The following is a 15,680-nucleotide window of genomic DNA, read 5'->3' on the forward strand; positions in this document are numbered from 1 at the left end:
ATGATCAGTTCATGGTTTGTCTATTTGTGTATTGTGGTAGTAAAGATGTTCCTTGCATTTGTTAGTATTTTAAATTTATTTTTAATTAGACAAATAGTATATAAATACCATCTTAAGAAAATGTTATAGTTCAAGCAGGTGTATGTACACCCACATACACCTACACACACTTAATGTAACATTTTTGTGTGTATGGTAACAAAAATGTATTAATTGTTCTGCAGCTTGCTTTTTTCACTATCTTGGAGCTCTTTTTATGTCAATACAAATATGTTCTATTTAATTTACTACATAGTGTTCCATAGTATGCATATATTACAGTTCTATGCATATATTACTGTTCTCCTATTGAAGGACATTCGAGTTGCTTTTAGTTCTTTGCACTTACAAACAGTGCTTTAGTCAACATGCTTTTACATGTACAAGTCTTCCCCGACATAGACAGCAAAAACAGAACTTCTAGGTCACAGAAAGTGAATGTGCAATTGATGGATACTGCCCTGTAGCCTTCTAAGGTAGTTCCTTCCAACCTGAACTCCTACTAGCAATATATCAGAGCACCTGTTTCCTCTTACTTCATCTACAGTTTGTATCATCAAACACTTTTTTCTTGTTTGATGAATTTTTAAAATGTTACTTGGGTTTAATTAGCACTTATCTGATTACTAGTGAAGTTGAGGGTTTTTTTTCCACATGTTTATTGGTCGTTTGTCTTTCTGCTTTCTGTAAACTGCCTCTTCATATTCTGCCCACTTTATTTATTTATATATTTATTCATTCATTCAGTCAGTCAGTCATTTTTAAGTAAGCCCTCTGGCTCAATGTGGGGCTTGAACTCACCACCCACGATCAAGAGTCACATGCTGTACTGTCTGAGCCAGCGAGGCACTCCTGCCCACTTTTTTATTAGGCTGTTCTGTTTCTTTATTGATTCATAGTTCTGTATAAATCTTGTTCAGTTACCTTTGCTTATTTTTTGCATATATTTTCTCCGTATGTGATGTATTTTTCCACATCTGCCCTGTTCCTTCTTTTTTACCTGTTCTATTCTAATTGACATTATTTCTAGCTTTAAATGTTTGGCAGATTGTAGAACCTTCTGAGCTTAAAGTTTTCTTTGTAGGAAGGCTTTTAATTATAGGTTCAATTTTTAAATAATTTATGGAACTATTCATGGGTGTTGGTAATTATGCATTTTTAAGAATTTGTCCGTTCATGTAAATTTTCAAATTTATTGATAAAAATGTAGTGATATCCTTTTGTTTTTTTAATAGTTGTAGGATTTGTAGTGATGTACCATTTCTCATATTGTTAATATTGGTGCCTTTTCTCCCTTTATTAGTCACTCTTGCCAGAGATATCAGTTTTATTAATCTTTTTCAAAAAAACAACTGTTGGGTTTTTTAATCCTTCCCAGTGTATATTAATTTCACTTCATTCATGAAGAGTGCCTTTACTGGATATAAAATGGTGGCTTAGTAACAGTTTTCTTTCAGCCCTTTAGAGATAATGTCTCATTGTTTTCTGACTTCCATTTTTCCTTGCTGTCAGCTCTCAGTCTTACTGTTGCTTCTTAGAAGGTCATTCATTGTCTTTTCTGTGGGTATTATTAATATTTGTTTTAATAAATAAATTTTATTTTTCTTTGTTCTCTTTGTTCTTGATTTACTACAGTTTGAATAAGATGTACAGTTGTGATTTTGTTTTACATTAGGATTATGAGTTTTCGTTTTATGTCTGTTTTAGGAAATTGTAAGTGACTAATGGAATCTGTCTTGTCTTTGGTAATTTCTTTTACTTATTCTTGGTTGAGAAGACCTTCCCACTCTCACCTCCCATATGTTGAAAAATTCTGTTCTGGGTTTTCTATGGATTAATTTTATTATCGAGTGAGAAGTGAAGATCTAAATTTTTTTTTAGTGCCTTATCTCCAGATTGATCAATTATTCTAGCAAATCAATTATTCTAGCCAAATTTATTAAATAACCCTTGAAGCATTCCATGCTCATGGATTGGAAGAAAAAACATTGTTAAAATTTCTGTACCACCGAAAACAATCTACACATTTAATGCAATCCCTGTCAAAATACCACCAGAATTTTTCACAGTGCTGGAACAAGCAGTCCTAAAATTTGTATGGAACCACAAAAGACCCAAATAGCCAAAGCAATCCTGAAAGCCTCACAATTCTGGACTTCAAGCTATATTACAAAGCTGTGGTCATCAGAACAGTATGGTACTGGCACAAAAAACAGACACATAGATCAGTGGAACAGAACAGAGAGCCCAGACATGGACCCACAAACTGTATGGTCAACTAATCTTCAACAAAGCAGTTAAGAGTATCCAATAGAAAAAAGACAGTCTCTTCAACAAATGGTGTTGGGCAGACCGGACAGCCACATGCAAAAGAATGAAACTGGACCGCTTCATACATCATACACAAAAATAAATTCAAAATAGATGAAAGACTTAAGTGTGAGACAGGAAACCATAAAAATCCTAAAGGAAAACACAGGTAGAAACCTCTTTGAACACAGCCTTAGAGACTTCTTATTGGACATGTTGCCATAGGCAAGGGAAACAAAAGCAAAAATGAGCTATTGGGACTTTATCAAGATAAAGATCTTTTGCACAGTGAAGGAAACAATGAACAAAACTAAAAAGCAGCCTATTAAATAGGAGAAGATATTTTCAAATGATATAGCTGATAGAATGTTAGTATCCAAAATCTATAAAGAACTTATCAAACTCACACCCAAAACAAATAATCCGTTTAATAAATGCGTAGAAGACATGAATAGACACTTTTCCAACGAATACATCCAGGTGGCGAACAGACACATGAAAAGATGTTCAACATCACTCATCATCAGGGAAATACAAATCAAAACCACTATGAGATACCACCTGGCTGAAATTAATAACACAAGACACAACAGATGTTGGCAAGGATGCAGAGAAAGGGTAACCCTCTTGTTAGGATGCAAACTGGTGCAGCCACTCTGGAGATCAGTTTGGAGGTTCCTAACAAAGTTAAAACTAGAACCACCCTATGATCCAGCAATTGTACTACTAGGTATTTACCAAAGGATACAAAAATACGGATTGGAAGGGATACGTGTACCCGATGTGTATAGCAGCATTTTCAACAATAGCCCAACTATGGAGAGAGCCCAAATGTCCATCAACTGATGAGTGGATAAAGAACGTGTGTGTGTGTGTGTGTGTGTGTGTGTGTAATGGAATATTATTCAGCCACCAAAAAGAATGAAATCTAGGGGCGCCTGGGTGGCTCAGTGGGTTAAGCCGCTGCCTTCGGCTCAGGTCATGATCTCAGGGTCCTGGGATCGAGCCCCGCATTGGGCTCTCTGCTCAGCAGGGAGTCTGCTTCCCTCTCTCTTTCTCTGCCTGCCTCTCCATCTACTTGTGATTTCTCTCTGTAAAATAAATAAATAAAATCTTTTTAAAAAAAAAAAAAAAGAATGAAATCTGGCCATTTGCAATGATGTGGATGGAGGTAGAGTGCATTATGGTACGTGAAGTAAGTCAGAGAAAGACAAATACCATATGCTGTCACTCGTGAGGAATTTAAGTAAGAAAACAGATAAACATGGGAAGGGGGAAAACTAAAAAGAGAGAGGGAAACAAGCCATAAATGACTCTTAACTATAGAGAATAAACTGCTGGGTGATGGAGAGAGGGGGTGGGGAATAGGCTAGATGGGTGATGGGTATTAAAGAGGGCACTTTTTTTAATGAGCACTGGGTGTTGCATGTAAGTGATGAGTCACTGAATTCTCCAGAAACCAGTGTTGCACTGTAAATTAACTAAAATTAAAATTAAAAATGAATTAAAATAAATAACCTTTTAATTTAATGACTTATTTTTCAATACCTTTTTTGTATGTGATATTCTTACACATAATACTACTGTCTTTTTGGGGAGTAGCTCTTTGATGTCATTTTCTGCTTCTATTTAAAAAGAATATGCTTTATTTAATCTGTGTTTTCTCAACCAATTTTTCAGGACAGCACCCTTGTTTTTCATGTAAAGTGTCTGGTACAGATGTGAAGCGTTGTTCTGTTGGCGCTTGTGGGAAATTTTATCATGAAGCCTGTGTCCGCAAATTCCCCACTGCCATCTTTGAATCAAAAGGATTCCGCTGTCCTCAGCACTGTTGCTCTGCCTGTTCCATGGAGAAAGATATCTACAAAGCAAGTAAAGGTAAAACAGAGTTAAAAAGGGGGACTAAGGTTTTTTTCTTTTTAAGTGCAGTAGCTAATAATAAGCACATCATTTTGAAGAGTATTAGGTAATTATCCATCTCTGCATCTGTAGATATAACTGCTCAGCCACAATAGCAACGGTAAGTAGAGATTAGGTTCTAATTCAGATCATGAGAAGAAAATTCCATACATTCAAAGTTACCCTTGAAAATTTCTTTCACAGGTGGTTTTGAGACCGTCATCTCTCCAGCACTGGAGCAAACAAGTTTTTCTTTGAGTGATCTCTCAATGGGTCCTGCGTTTAGGGTCCTGCATAGGAATAATAGAGCCACATGTATGGAGAAAAATATTACCTTACCATAACAGCATCACCTGGAACCCAAAAGAGCCCAAATCCTAAAAGCTCATTTATAGCCAGCTGATTCCTAATTATGTAGATTTTGTTTTTTCTGGTTTGTCTTTAAACAGGTCGCATGATGCGATGTTTGAGATGTCCAGTAGCCTATCACTCTGGAGATGCTTGCATTGCTGCCGGCAGCATGTTTGTATCCTCCTACATGCTCATCTGTAGTAATCATTCCAAACGGAGCAGCAGTTCTTCCTCTGCCATAAATGTAGGCTTTTGTTTCGTTTGTGCGAGAGGTGAGTGTCAGTCCTTTCCCTTTCTTTCTTTGAGTTCATTGGCATATTTCTCCATCAAACTAGAGTTTCAGTAATATCCCTGAGAGAGTAACACTTTTCAGTAGTCCCTTTTGTAACATTAAATGTTCAAATTGTTAGAACATTAATTCTTCTCTAATGTCTGCATTTTTTGAATAATTTAGAATTACAGATAAGTTCTTAGTGTTTCTGTATGGAGCATCAAAAGATTAATCTATTCCCTTCTGTAAACAATTCTATTCAAAGTAGACTCTTCCCATGTCATATTCTTTAATCCAGAGTTTTTGCCTGATTGAGATTTCACTTGGAAGGCAAGAGGAGCACATTTATTTTTTAATTGTTTATGTTGTATTTTATCATATTTTGGTCTGGCATTGAAGAAGGCCTGATGGGATACAGCCAAGACAACATATTTGGTGGTGGTAGCTAAGAGCCAGCAATACAAGCTTTCTTACTTGCCACCTGTTGATATTTAAGTATGCCAAGAGATTGATCAAGTAAGAGCAATATTGTGTCCCTGAGGGGGTCAGTGAACTTGAGTTTGTAATAAATATAAAATAGAATTTCTTTAGTTGAATATATTACAGAATATTCAGTTTTACAGAGTATCTCAGCTATATTATAATAAAACAACCTCTAGTATTTATTAAACATTTTAGAAATTAATGAATATCCCCTAATGCAATTTGGTTTGTTTTTGGTTTTGGTTGTTTATTTTTTTAAGTACAAGTGCCAGGTTTTCTGAACTTACCCTAGTGGTGAAATAATTGAAAGGACTCCAAGGTGTATCAAGCTTATTAAATTATATTTAGACTAAACTGAAGATGAGGTGTTTGGTTTGGTTTTGGTTTTATTTGGTTTTTTGTTTTTTGCTTTAGGAGATAGTTCTTTTAATTTGGTGAAAGTACTATAAAGTATTTTAAAATAGAATTTAGGTAGTGTGACAGATCTTGAGTTGTTTTGGTTTTGTGTCTTTTGTTTAAAAAAAAAAAAAAAAATAGCCAGAGGAGGTTGGTAGTAAAAGATCAAGTAAGTGGCAGCCCTTGTGGCAGCCAGCTGAGTCCATTGTATGTACAGCCTTCAGTTTGCCAGAGTTTGTGGTGAGCACTTGGGGCTGTCTCCCATTAAGAGAGGGAACATTGTGTCTTTCTCTAGCAGAGCAAGAACAGCTGTATTCTGCTCTGAAACCTGGCTGTTACCTGGAGGAGTAGGTCTGAAATGTTTTGTGCCACATTATAATAGGTGGCAGAAAGGATTCAAAATCATCCAAAGAAATAAAAAGTCACCCCTGATGTCTTTACGGTCTCCCCATGCCCAAGAAAGTAATGGTAGTTTAGAAATAGTGAGTTATCAACTGACTGGCTAGCTTTAGAGACTTCACACAGATGAGTGTCAGTGATAACATGAAGTCTGTTATCACCTTGTAAACGTTTTATTCTGTGTTGCTGGGCACTTAATATTACTTGCTTTTACTAGGACTCATGCTAGAGAGTGTGTAACTGAGCCAACATTTTATTTTATTAAATTTATATATTTGAGATAGAGCAACAGCAAGAGAGTAAGGGGGGGTGCGCATGAGCAGAGGGGTGGGGAGGCAGAGGGAGAAGCAGACTCTCCAAGCAGGGAGCCAGATGCGGGGCTCAATCCCAGGGCAACCACTTAACTGACTGGGCTACCTAGGCACCCCTGAGCCAACATTTTAAGTGTCAACTTTATAATTATCATGTTGGCTTACTTGGAGTACATCCTGAATCAAGTACCATCAGTTCATTAACCACTTCTTTCTTTTCATTCAACAATTGAGAAACTTTTTTTTTTTTTTTAAAGATTTTATTTATTTATTTGACAGAGAGAAATTACAAGTACACTGAGAGGAAGGCAGAGAGAGAGAGAGAAGGAAGCAGGCTCCCTGCTGAGCAGAGAGCCTGATGCGGGGCTCGATCCCAAGACCCTGAGATCATGACCTGAGCCGAAGGCAGCGGCCCAACCCACTGAGCCACCCAGGCGCCCCAACAATTGAGAAACATTTAAAACCGGCATTTTCAATAGGCAGAAAAATGGCCCTTTGTCAAGGAGCCTAGTTTTATAGAGACTAACCATTATAAGTTTAACTTAAATGCCATGAGTAAAAGCTTGAAGTAATGCAAATTAGGGGAAAACTCATGTTTTACAGGATCTGTATCTGTATCTTATCAATTTGACAGATATCTGAAAGATATACTATATTTAAATGCCTATGTAATCAAGAGTATTTAATTCTCAAATATTTTAACTATGAAACTTTGTAAAGAGAAACTTTCATTTTCCTTTCCAGCAGTTTATAGAAATTTATTCTAAATAGATCAGATATTGGGATTTGAGAAGGCTAAGTCAACAGTTTTTACAAGTAAATAGTATGTGTTCTCTCATCAGTTTTTACAGAGGTCTCCTTAAAAAAAAAAGAGAGAGAGAGACCTGATTGTACTAATCCACACATGAAAAAGGAGGCTTTAATTGTGTATGTTTTGGTATTAGAAAACTTTGTTTTGCTTTTGTTTCTTGCCTTATATGGAGTTTTGCCCTCCTTACAAAGGATTTTTCTTAGTTCATGGTTATTGGTTGTTTAAAATCATTCACCTAATTCTTTTTTTTTTTTTTTAAGATTTTATTTTATTTATGTATTTATTTATTTGACAGAGAGAGAGATCACAAGCAGGCAGAGAGGCAGGCAGAGAGAGAGAGAAGGAAGCAGGCTCCCCGCTGAGCAGAGAGCCGATCCCAGGACCCTGAGATCATGACCCCAGCTGAAGGCAGTGGCTTAACCCACTGAGCCACCCAGGCGCCCCCATTCACCTAATTCTTAAGGACTGAATAAATATCCAGAAATGTTTTTAGAAATGTTTCAAGGTTCAGAGGAACATTACTCCTCCCCTGACCCTCATGGTGCCATAGAACATTCTATGTTCAGTCATATTTCAGTGTAGTGTACATACATCCTTTAGGGATTCCTTCCAATCTGGACAGGGATGGTGGCGGTGGTGGGTGTTGTAAAATCAATTTACTAACATTCTCTCCCTTTCTTTGTAATGGTAATTTATAATGGAGAAGGTAGATTAAGGCTTTCTTTTCATTTTAATAAATACTAACAATTTTTTGGTATCTGTAAATCAAACTCTACTGGATATGCAATATGAATGAACTGTCACAGTTGCCTTAAGGAGTTATTTCCCCATTTTATGTGGATTAGAACACTGAAGCACAGATTACATAATTTACCTAAAGGTCGCAGAAGTTTAAATAGAGGGACTAACATTTGCACCCTGTCTTTCTCATTTCAGTCCCACTGTTTTTTACACTACACTGCTTCTCTCTATTAAATGCATAAAATTCATTTGACATTATATAACCTTTTTTAGAAGACTTTTATGCTATTACCAGTTAGCAATTTTAAGTTCCATTCTGTCCTCCAGTTCAGAGATGTTTCTTAAATCTTCTCAGTGTAGGGTAGCACCCATGGCAAAAAGAAATGGTAACCCCTTGAAAAACAAAACTCTTACCTCTTCTCAAAATGATCTCTATAAAACTTCTATCATGATCTGTATTGTGAAGTCCAGATCACTGTAAACTGTCTAATCACGAAACAGAAATGTTCCCTGGTCTCACTTCCCTAGGTTTAGGAGTGGCCTGTAATGAACTCAGCAAAGGGTAAGTGGATGGGAGGGAGAGGAGAAGTGGGTGTCACAAGGGGGTTAGGGCAGATCTTCTGTTTCCCTCCAAATAGGATAGCTGGATTGGTAGGTCAGAAGAACTGTCTTAATAAACCCTTGGGTTGGTTATCACTTTATATCATGGCAGGGAAAAGTGTAAATGGTTTGCGTTACCTTAGTGAAGTTCAACAAATTATGGCTCCTTTAGAATCACGTATCATGCTGATAGAGAACAGCTTCATTATCTGGCGGAGAAAGCTAGAATTAATTTGAGATTATCTCAAGATATGACTAGAGAACAGGAGAGACTCAACTCTGCCTTTCGGTATTACTTGATACGTTGAAGGTGGATCAGTGTCTCTACCATGTTATGTAAATAACTTATTTGCTATTAGGTGACATGTCATTTTATTTCTTTGGATTATCATCATAGTACTTGTAAATATTAAGGAATGTAGCTTTGTCTTCCATAGGGGGTTTTAAGTATGATGTCAAATGCAGTTTATATCTCCAAATTAACTTGCAGTTTTCTTCTGGGTGTGTAGGGATAAGGGATAAGGTACTGAGTAGCTCAAACTCCCTTAAACAATTCTGGCAACACTCTTCCGTCAGATCTTTCTTTTTCTTCATATTCTCTTTCCCCCACCCCCAACTTTTAGCATAGCTACATAATAGGTGTTGGTTTATTTTTTTTCCCTCATGGAATCATGGGTAGTTTCATTGCAGCTCATCTCTTTCTGTTTGTTTCGTATAGGGCTGATAGTTCAGGATCATTCAGACCCCATGTTCAGTTCATATGCCTATAAGTCCCACTACCTACTGAATGAATCAAATCGTGCAGAGTTGATGAAATTACCTATGATTCCTTCTTCGTCAGCTTCCAAAAAGAAATGTGAGAAAGGTAATAATCAAAATAGTTTATCTCTTTTATTTTTGCATTTCCTTTTTTTTTTTTTCTCTTTAAATGAAGGGGGGAAATGTATGCCTGTCAAGCACCATCTGTTGCTTTTGGTAAATTCTACCTTGGTGGTTGTGACTGTGTCTTCATATGGCTGCAACATTATTAAAAAGGGCTTAAAATAATTCCATTATTACAAATTCTTACCTACTTATACTCTTCTCCTTGAATAAATTCTCACACATTCCATGTATCTGTGGGTTATTAAAATTGAAAGGCTAGGATTTTGCTTTATATATAGAAAGATATTCCAAAGGCTCTTTCTCTTCTGCCTGATGTAGAACTACCATTCATGTTAGAAAAGAATAGACGTGACGTAAATTGTTCTGAACTTTCACCTAAAAAATGAGGGTAGGTTATTAAAAGAGGGAGACCAAGAGATTGATACTTAAAATTTTGATTTTAGGGTCTATGCTGTCCTTTTGTTTCTTAAATGTTTTTATTAAGATGCTATGAAAACTAGTTGCCCTTCTCTTAGGAGACTGGGGAGATTGACCCATATGGGTATTGAAAGGCGACCCAGCTCAACTGAAGAATTGCTTATGGGTAATTTATCTACAGAGAACCAAGAGCTAAATGTATATTTCTATTCTCCCAGTTAATTTAACCTGTAGAAGAAACCCATTCCTTGTATTTAGCCTTAAATAGCCTACTTGTAACACAGGGAAAAAGTAATTTAACAGTACTGTATTACTTAGGGAGTTATTATTCTCAGAGGGTAAAATGAATTATCAGGAAGGTGAAGGCCTTTTCCTGTATACATTCCCTTTATGATCTGGGGTCCAGGTTCAGAATCTTTAAAGAAAAATTAATACATACCTAATAGACTGGGTATATTTGAAATAAGTTTTTTTTTTTTTTTTTTCATTCATTGTGTTGCCTGCTTGATGTATCTTTTTTCTTTGTCAGACATCTGAAATGGCAACCCATGTCTAAAGAAAATACAACTAACTAAACAGGGTGACTAGAACCTGTGGAGAAGTAGCTCGGAGAGAGTATTGGCTTGCTTGCTTGCTTGTTTGTTTCTTTTCCGTTGAAGTCAGAGGATGTCACCTGACTGGTGATACCACCTACTTCTAAAACAAAGATGGACAGAGCAGTCTGACTAACTCCATAATGCAATAAAATTAGACTACCCGAGGCATTCATTTTGGGAAATGCCTTGTTTCCTACTGGCGCCTTTATAAAATTAGATTAATTCAATTGTTTCTTATGTTGTTTTCAGTACTCAGTATTGACCTTGACATGAATTGAAATTATTTTGAGCCCTCTCTTTGCTTAGCTTGAGCCATGTCTTACTTCTTGCATCCTAAAGCAGTTTTCTTGCATAGCACCAAGGTGGATTGTTCATATTTTCATTTTTCTTGTGTATTTTTTGTCAAAAAATCACGGTGATTTTCATTGACGATTCTGGGTCTGTATTTCCTCTGAAATAAGTCTTTTAAGTTTTAATTTTAATTAAGGACTATTCCATTATGTTAAAAAATGGCCAGGCTGACTTTTCCACATCAGCTCTAATAATCACATGTACTCTAAAGCGGTTTGCTAAGACTCCTTTCCCTACTGGTCATTCCTTTCTGATGGAGAAGTCAGTTATCTCATTTTTACTTGAAATTTAACCGAATTCCCTACCTAGGCTAAGAGCATTCAGGTAGCTAATCTGTAGCTTGGAGAATTGGAACAATGAATCCATATTGAAACTGCGAAGGGAAAAAATCTCAATGATTAAAGCAAAAGCTTTTAAGCAGAGGAAATATAGTAATTTATTTCATCCCTGATTGTAATATAGATTTTCTTTTTGTTTTTTGTTAATCAGTTAGACGTTTGAAAGTCTACAGGAAGAAAAGATTTTCTGGAAAATTAATAGCAAACCCTCAAAAGGTTGGAGCTGTGATTTCATAAAGTTGTGTAGAGGGCTCTTAACCTTTTGCTTATGAGATTTTATATCTCAGTATATTCATGGGTTATGGACCGGATTTTCCAATAGAATTAATTTTTTTCTTTTTCCGTAAATGTCTGTGTTATATTTTATCTTCAGTGGTTAACATCCTTCTCTGTCACTTGTTGAAATACCTGTTAGAAATAGCTAACCTCCCCCCAAATCTCTTTTATTTCTTTGCACTTAAAAATATTCTTTTGTTTTGTTTGCTGCACTTGTTTTGGTCTTAATCCAGAGATCATTTTGTGTATTTCGAAGGAGAGGATTTTGCTAGGAGAGGGATCTCCTTGAGTGTGGTACTTCATTCTACAGTGACTTTTACTTAGTTTTATGCTATAAAGCAGTGGTTCTCAATATGAAGTCAGAAAAAGTTATGTAAACAATTTTTGAACTATGTTTAATATTTCAGAAAATCTAACAGAATCACACATTTGTGCAAAATAAGGCTGCATAAAATTCTTTATATTTGGCTATGATTTGAACAACTTAATGTGATAAGACTAATTTTACTATTGGGATCAGAACCTCTGATTGGCAGTTGTATATTTCTTTGGTTAATAAAAACAGGAGAAATTGTTACCTTTAACAGGGGTTTTGATTTCTGTTTTTGTTTGTTTGTTTGTTTGGGCTGGCTTTTTGTTTTTTGGGTTTTGTGGTTTTTTTACTTTTTGCTGCTGTTGTTTTTTATTTGTTTTTTTGATAAAATATTAAAAAAAAAAAATGAGTCCCTGAGGAAGGGAAAGGGGATTCTTGGTGATGAAAAGTTGCAAACCACTGCTGTATAGCTTGTTTGACTTTATTTTTACTGGAAAGAGAAATGATAATGTTTTATCACAAATTTGAGAAAGTACAATCCTTTGCTTTTTTGCATTCTTTTATGGGGAAAGAAAAAAGTACCGGTCAACCTATTGGCTATCTTCATTCTTGCTAATTTTATTATAAAGGGATTCAGTTAACTGTGGTACTGGATTAAAATATGAAGATGACCACTGCTTGCTTTCTTAGCTCCCGAGGAGAAAAGAAAGTAAGTTGCTACATATTTCTTTGAAAATCTGCTCACAAATCTATTCAGTCTAAAGATTGTAAGCATCTGTTATGTCATCTGTTAAAGAGTTTTAGCTGCCTGCTAAACTGATAGCTCAACTGCCCACCTTTCTGAGGGGTAAAAGACCTCAGTAATGTTTTTCATCCTCCTCAAAAGCTTTGAGTCTCTGGACATGCAGCCCTGAAAAGGACTGGAAATAGCTAAATCTGTTCATTCGCTTTCTATTTTAATCCATCACTATAGACCTGACTCAGTCCCTTTATTTTCCCCCAATTTGAATCAAACTTAATGCACTTAAAAGATAACTTTCTTTTTCCTCTTTCTTGTTTTCTTTCCTCTTTTCTCAGTTATTAAGACTGTTTATTTGTTTCAAGGTGGAAGATTGCTCTGCTGTGAATCGTGTCCAGCTTCCTTCCACCCGGAATGCCTGAGCATAGACATGCCAGAAGGCTGCTGGAACTGTAATGACTGTAAAGCTGGCAAGAAGCTCCATTACAAGCAGATTGTTTGGGTCAAATTGGGAAATTACAGGCAAGTTTTTCCAAGGACAAAGAGGAAGTATTCAATCATTGTTCAGACACAGGTGTTCATAATCTGTATACAAACTGGCAAGGAGATAGGTAGAACAGCACAGAGCCACTTCCTTGAAAAAAAAAAAAAAAGAAAGAAAGAAACAGAAGAGAAACCTGTTTTGAGTTAGTTTTTAGAGGACTGGGAGGTTAGTTGTTGTTGGATTTTTTTTTTTTTTAATTGGTTGGTTGGCTTGTTTTTATGTTCTGAAAGTTATTTTATACTAATGAACTGTGTACTACTAGATTTTGGAATAAAATGTCTTATGTAGGTAGTAGGGAAGATGTTTTCTTTGTGTCCTAATACATTCATATTGGTTTCTCATAAAATGAAGACTATATCCTGGCCAAAATAGCTCTCTTTTCCCATTTTAGTTCCTGCTAGAAGCTTTAAACTGCATGCAAGGAGAGAGTTTTTTAGAATTTAAAGAGAAATTATTTCATTAAGAGCTTTTAGTTCTTAAGACTAAGAATGTGTGATTGTCATTATTTTCAAAAAACTTTCTCCTTTTAAGAATGCTCTCCTTAGCAAGCCTCCACTGAGCAGGAATAGCGATTTATTTTATTTTATTTTTTAAAGATTTTATTTATTTATCAGAGAGAGAGAGGGGGAGAGAGCGAGCACAGGCAGACAGAATGGCAGGCAGAGGCAGAGGGAGAAGCAGGCTCCCTGCTGAGCAAGGAGCCCGATGTGGGACTCGATTCCAGGACACTGGGATCACGACCTGAGCCGAAGGCAGCTGCTTAACCAACTGAGCCACTCAGGCGTCCCGCGATTTATTTTTTTAAAAACTCCACATTTTACATTTTGAGGCACATTTATCATTTTACTAATAGATACTATTCAAGAGAGCACAAATGAGAATCTGCTATTCAATTAGAATACTAAGTAAAATATATTTCTGTAGAAATAGATTTTAGATATTTCTATATATGTATATTATATATATAACAAACATACTGTACTATTTTAGCAATGGCTATGTCATTTTCTCTGTTTTAAATACTGCTGCTTGCTTACCTATTTAACTTCAAAAATTTTGTTTTTAGCTGAGATAAGGGGCCTTGAGGTTGAGAAGCAATCCCTCATACACACTATTTTTTTTTAACATATGACAGAAAACCTCAAAGTTCCCCCCACCCAAAAAAAATTGGCAGTTAAATACGTAAACAATTTTATACTTCTGGCAAAAGATAGGAAGTTTTGAAAAGCAAATGTTAAGCCAAAGTAAAAAGTTTGCACTTATACTTTAATAAGAAAAGACAAATACCTTAACAAGAACAGAGACAAAGAAGGGAAAGAGTCAGTTTGCCAAAGAATAGCAAAGAGAAAATAAACGTGAAAATTGCTGACCCTCAGGGCACGTGGGTGGTTCACTCAGTTAAGCAGCTGCCTTCGTCTCAAGTCCCACAGGAGTCCCGCATTGACCCCCACATTGGTCTCCCTGCTCAGGCATCACATTAAAACTGTAACTGTCTGTGCTTTGACTTAGCACTTCCCCTTCAAGGAATTTAAGGGGAAAAAATTGGACAAGGAGGCAAAAGTGTATTTATAGGAGTGTTCATTGCAGTATTCTTTTTTAAAAATTTTATTTATTTATTTATTTGACAGAGAGAGAGATCACAAGTAGGCAGAGAGGCAGGCAGAGAGAGAGAGAGAAGGAAACAGGCTCCCTGCTGAGCAGAGAGCCTGATGTGAGACTCGATTCCAGGACCCTGAGATCATGACCTGGGATTTGTCAAATAAATTACAACATATCCATAACCATAAGAGGATAATGCTGGTCTCTGTAGTAACATAGATGATATCCACAATATATAGTTGAATTTAGAGAGGATGTTAAACAGCGTATACGTTATCTTTCCATGTGTTTACATGTTTTTTAAAAATTGTAGATGTAGATATGGTTTTTTTTTTTTACCCAGAAAGAAATACATCTAATGTTAAAGTATGAGGCATAAGATTAAAGGGGAGGCACTTTCAAATTTTCTATTATACATTTCTGCATTGTTTTAATTTTTAATCACAACTGCTTTTTATAATTAAAAATATATCTTTCCAGGGTGGGAATGGGTGTGAGTTTGACAATTGATAAAACATTTCTATATAAGAAATATCTAAAACAGTGTAAGAAGCCTTCAGATCCTCACATAAATTTCAGAATGTCTACTTTTTTAAATTCCTTTTTTTGGTTTGGGGTTTTTTTTTTTTTTTTTTTTTTGAGATATAACTGACATAACATTATATTAGTTTCAGGTTGATTCAGTATTTACATATGTTGTGAAATCATCACCACAACAAGTCTAGTTAAGCAACACATATAGTTACAGAATTTTTTTTGCTTGTAATAAGAACTTTTTGTTGTTATTGAACAATTCCATTTATATGAAATGACCAAATTAGGCAAATCATTAGGGACAGAAAGCAGATTAGTGGTTGCCAAGGGCCAAGGTAGGTGGGAGTAGGGAGGGAATGCTCATGGGTTGCACAGCATTGCAAATGTACTAACAACTATAGTATATACAACTTAAAATGCTTAAAATGGTGAATTTTGCCTCAAAAAAAGTAAAAGTAAAACAAAACAAAACAAAAA

The 15,680-nt window shown here is 35.7% G+C and overlaps 1 protein-coding gene across 6 annotated transcripts in view; it reads left to right on the forward strand.

The window, feature by feature from the left end:
- NSD3 (nuclear receptor binding SET domain protein 3) overlaps window positions 1-15,680 on the forward strand; it is a 121,686-nt gene that overhangs the window by 88,407 nt on the left and 17,599 nt on the right. For 3 of the 6 annotated variants that reach the window (XM_032329043.1, XM_032329042.1, XM_032329045.1), the window contains 4 exons: window positions 4,030-4,227; window positions 4,698-4,871; window positions 9,330-9,476; window positions 12,865-13,048. In XM_032329043.1, coding sequence (XP_032184934.1) covers window positions 4,030-4,227; window positions 4,698-4,871; window positions 9,330-9,476; window positions 12,865-13,048 — 703 coding nt within the window. The remainder of the gene's footprint in view (window positions 1-4,029; window positions 4,228-4,697; window positions 4,872-9,329; window positions 9,477-12,864; window positions 13,049-15,680) is intronic. The other 3 variants (XM_032329044.1, XM_032329046.1, XM_032329047.1) reach the window with 2 other exon arrangements.

This window comes from Mustela erminea, chromosome 21 (genome assembly GCF_009829155.1).
Source record: "Mustela erminea isolate mMusErm1 chromosome 21, mMusErm1.Pri, whole genome shotgun sequence".
Classification (NCBI taxonomy): domain Eukaryota; kingdom Metazoa; phylum Chordata; class Mammalia; order Carnivora; family Mustelidae; genus Mustela; species Mustela erminea.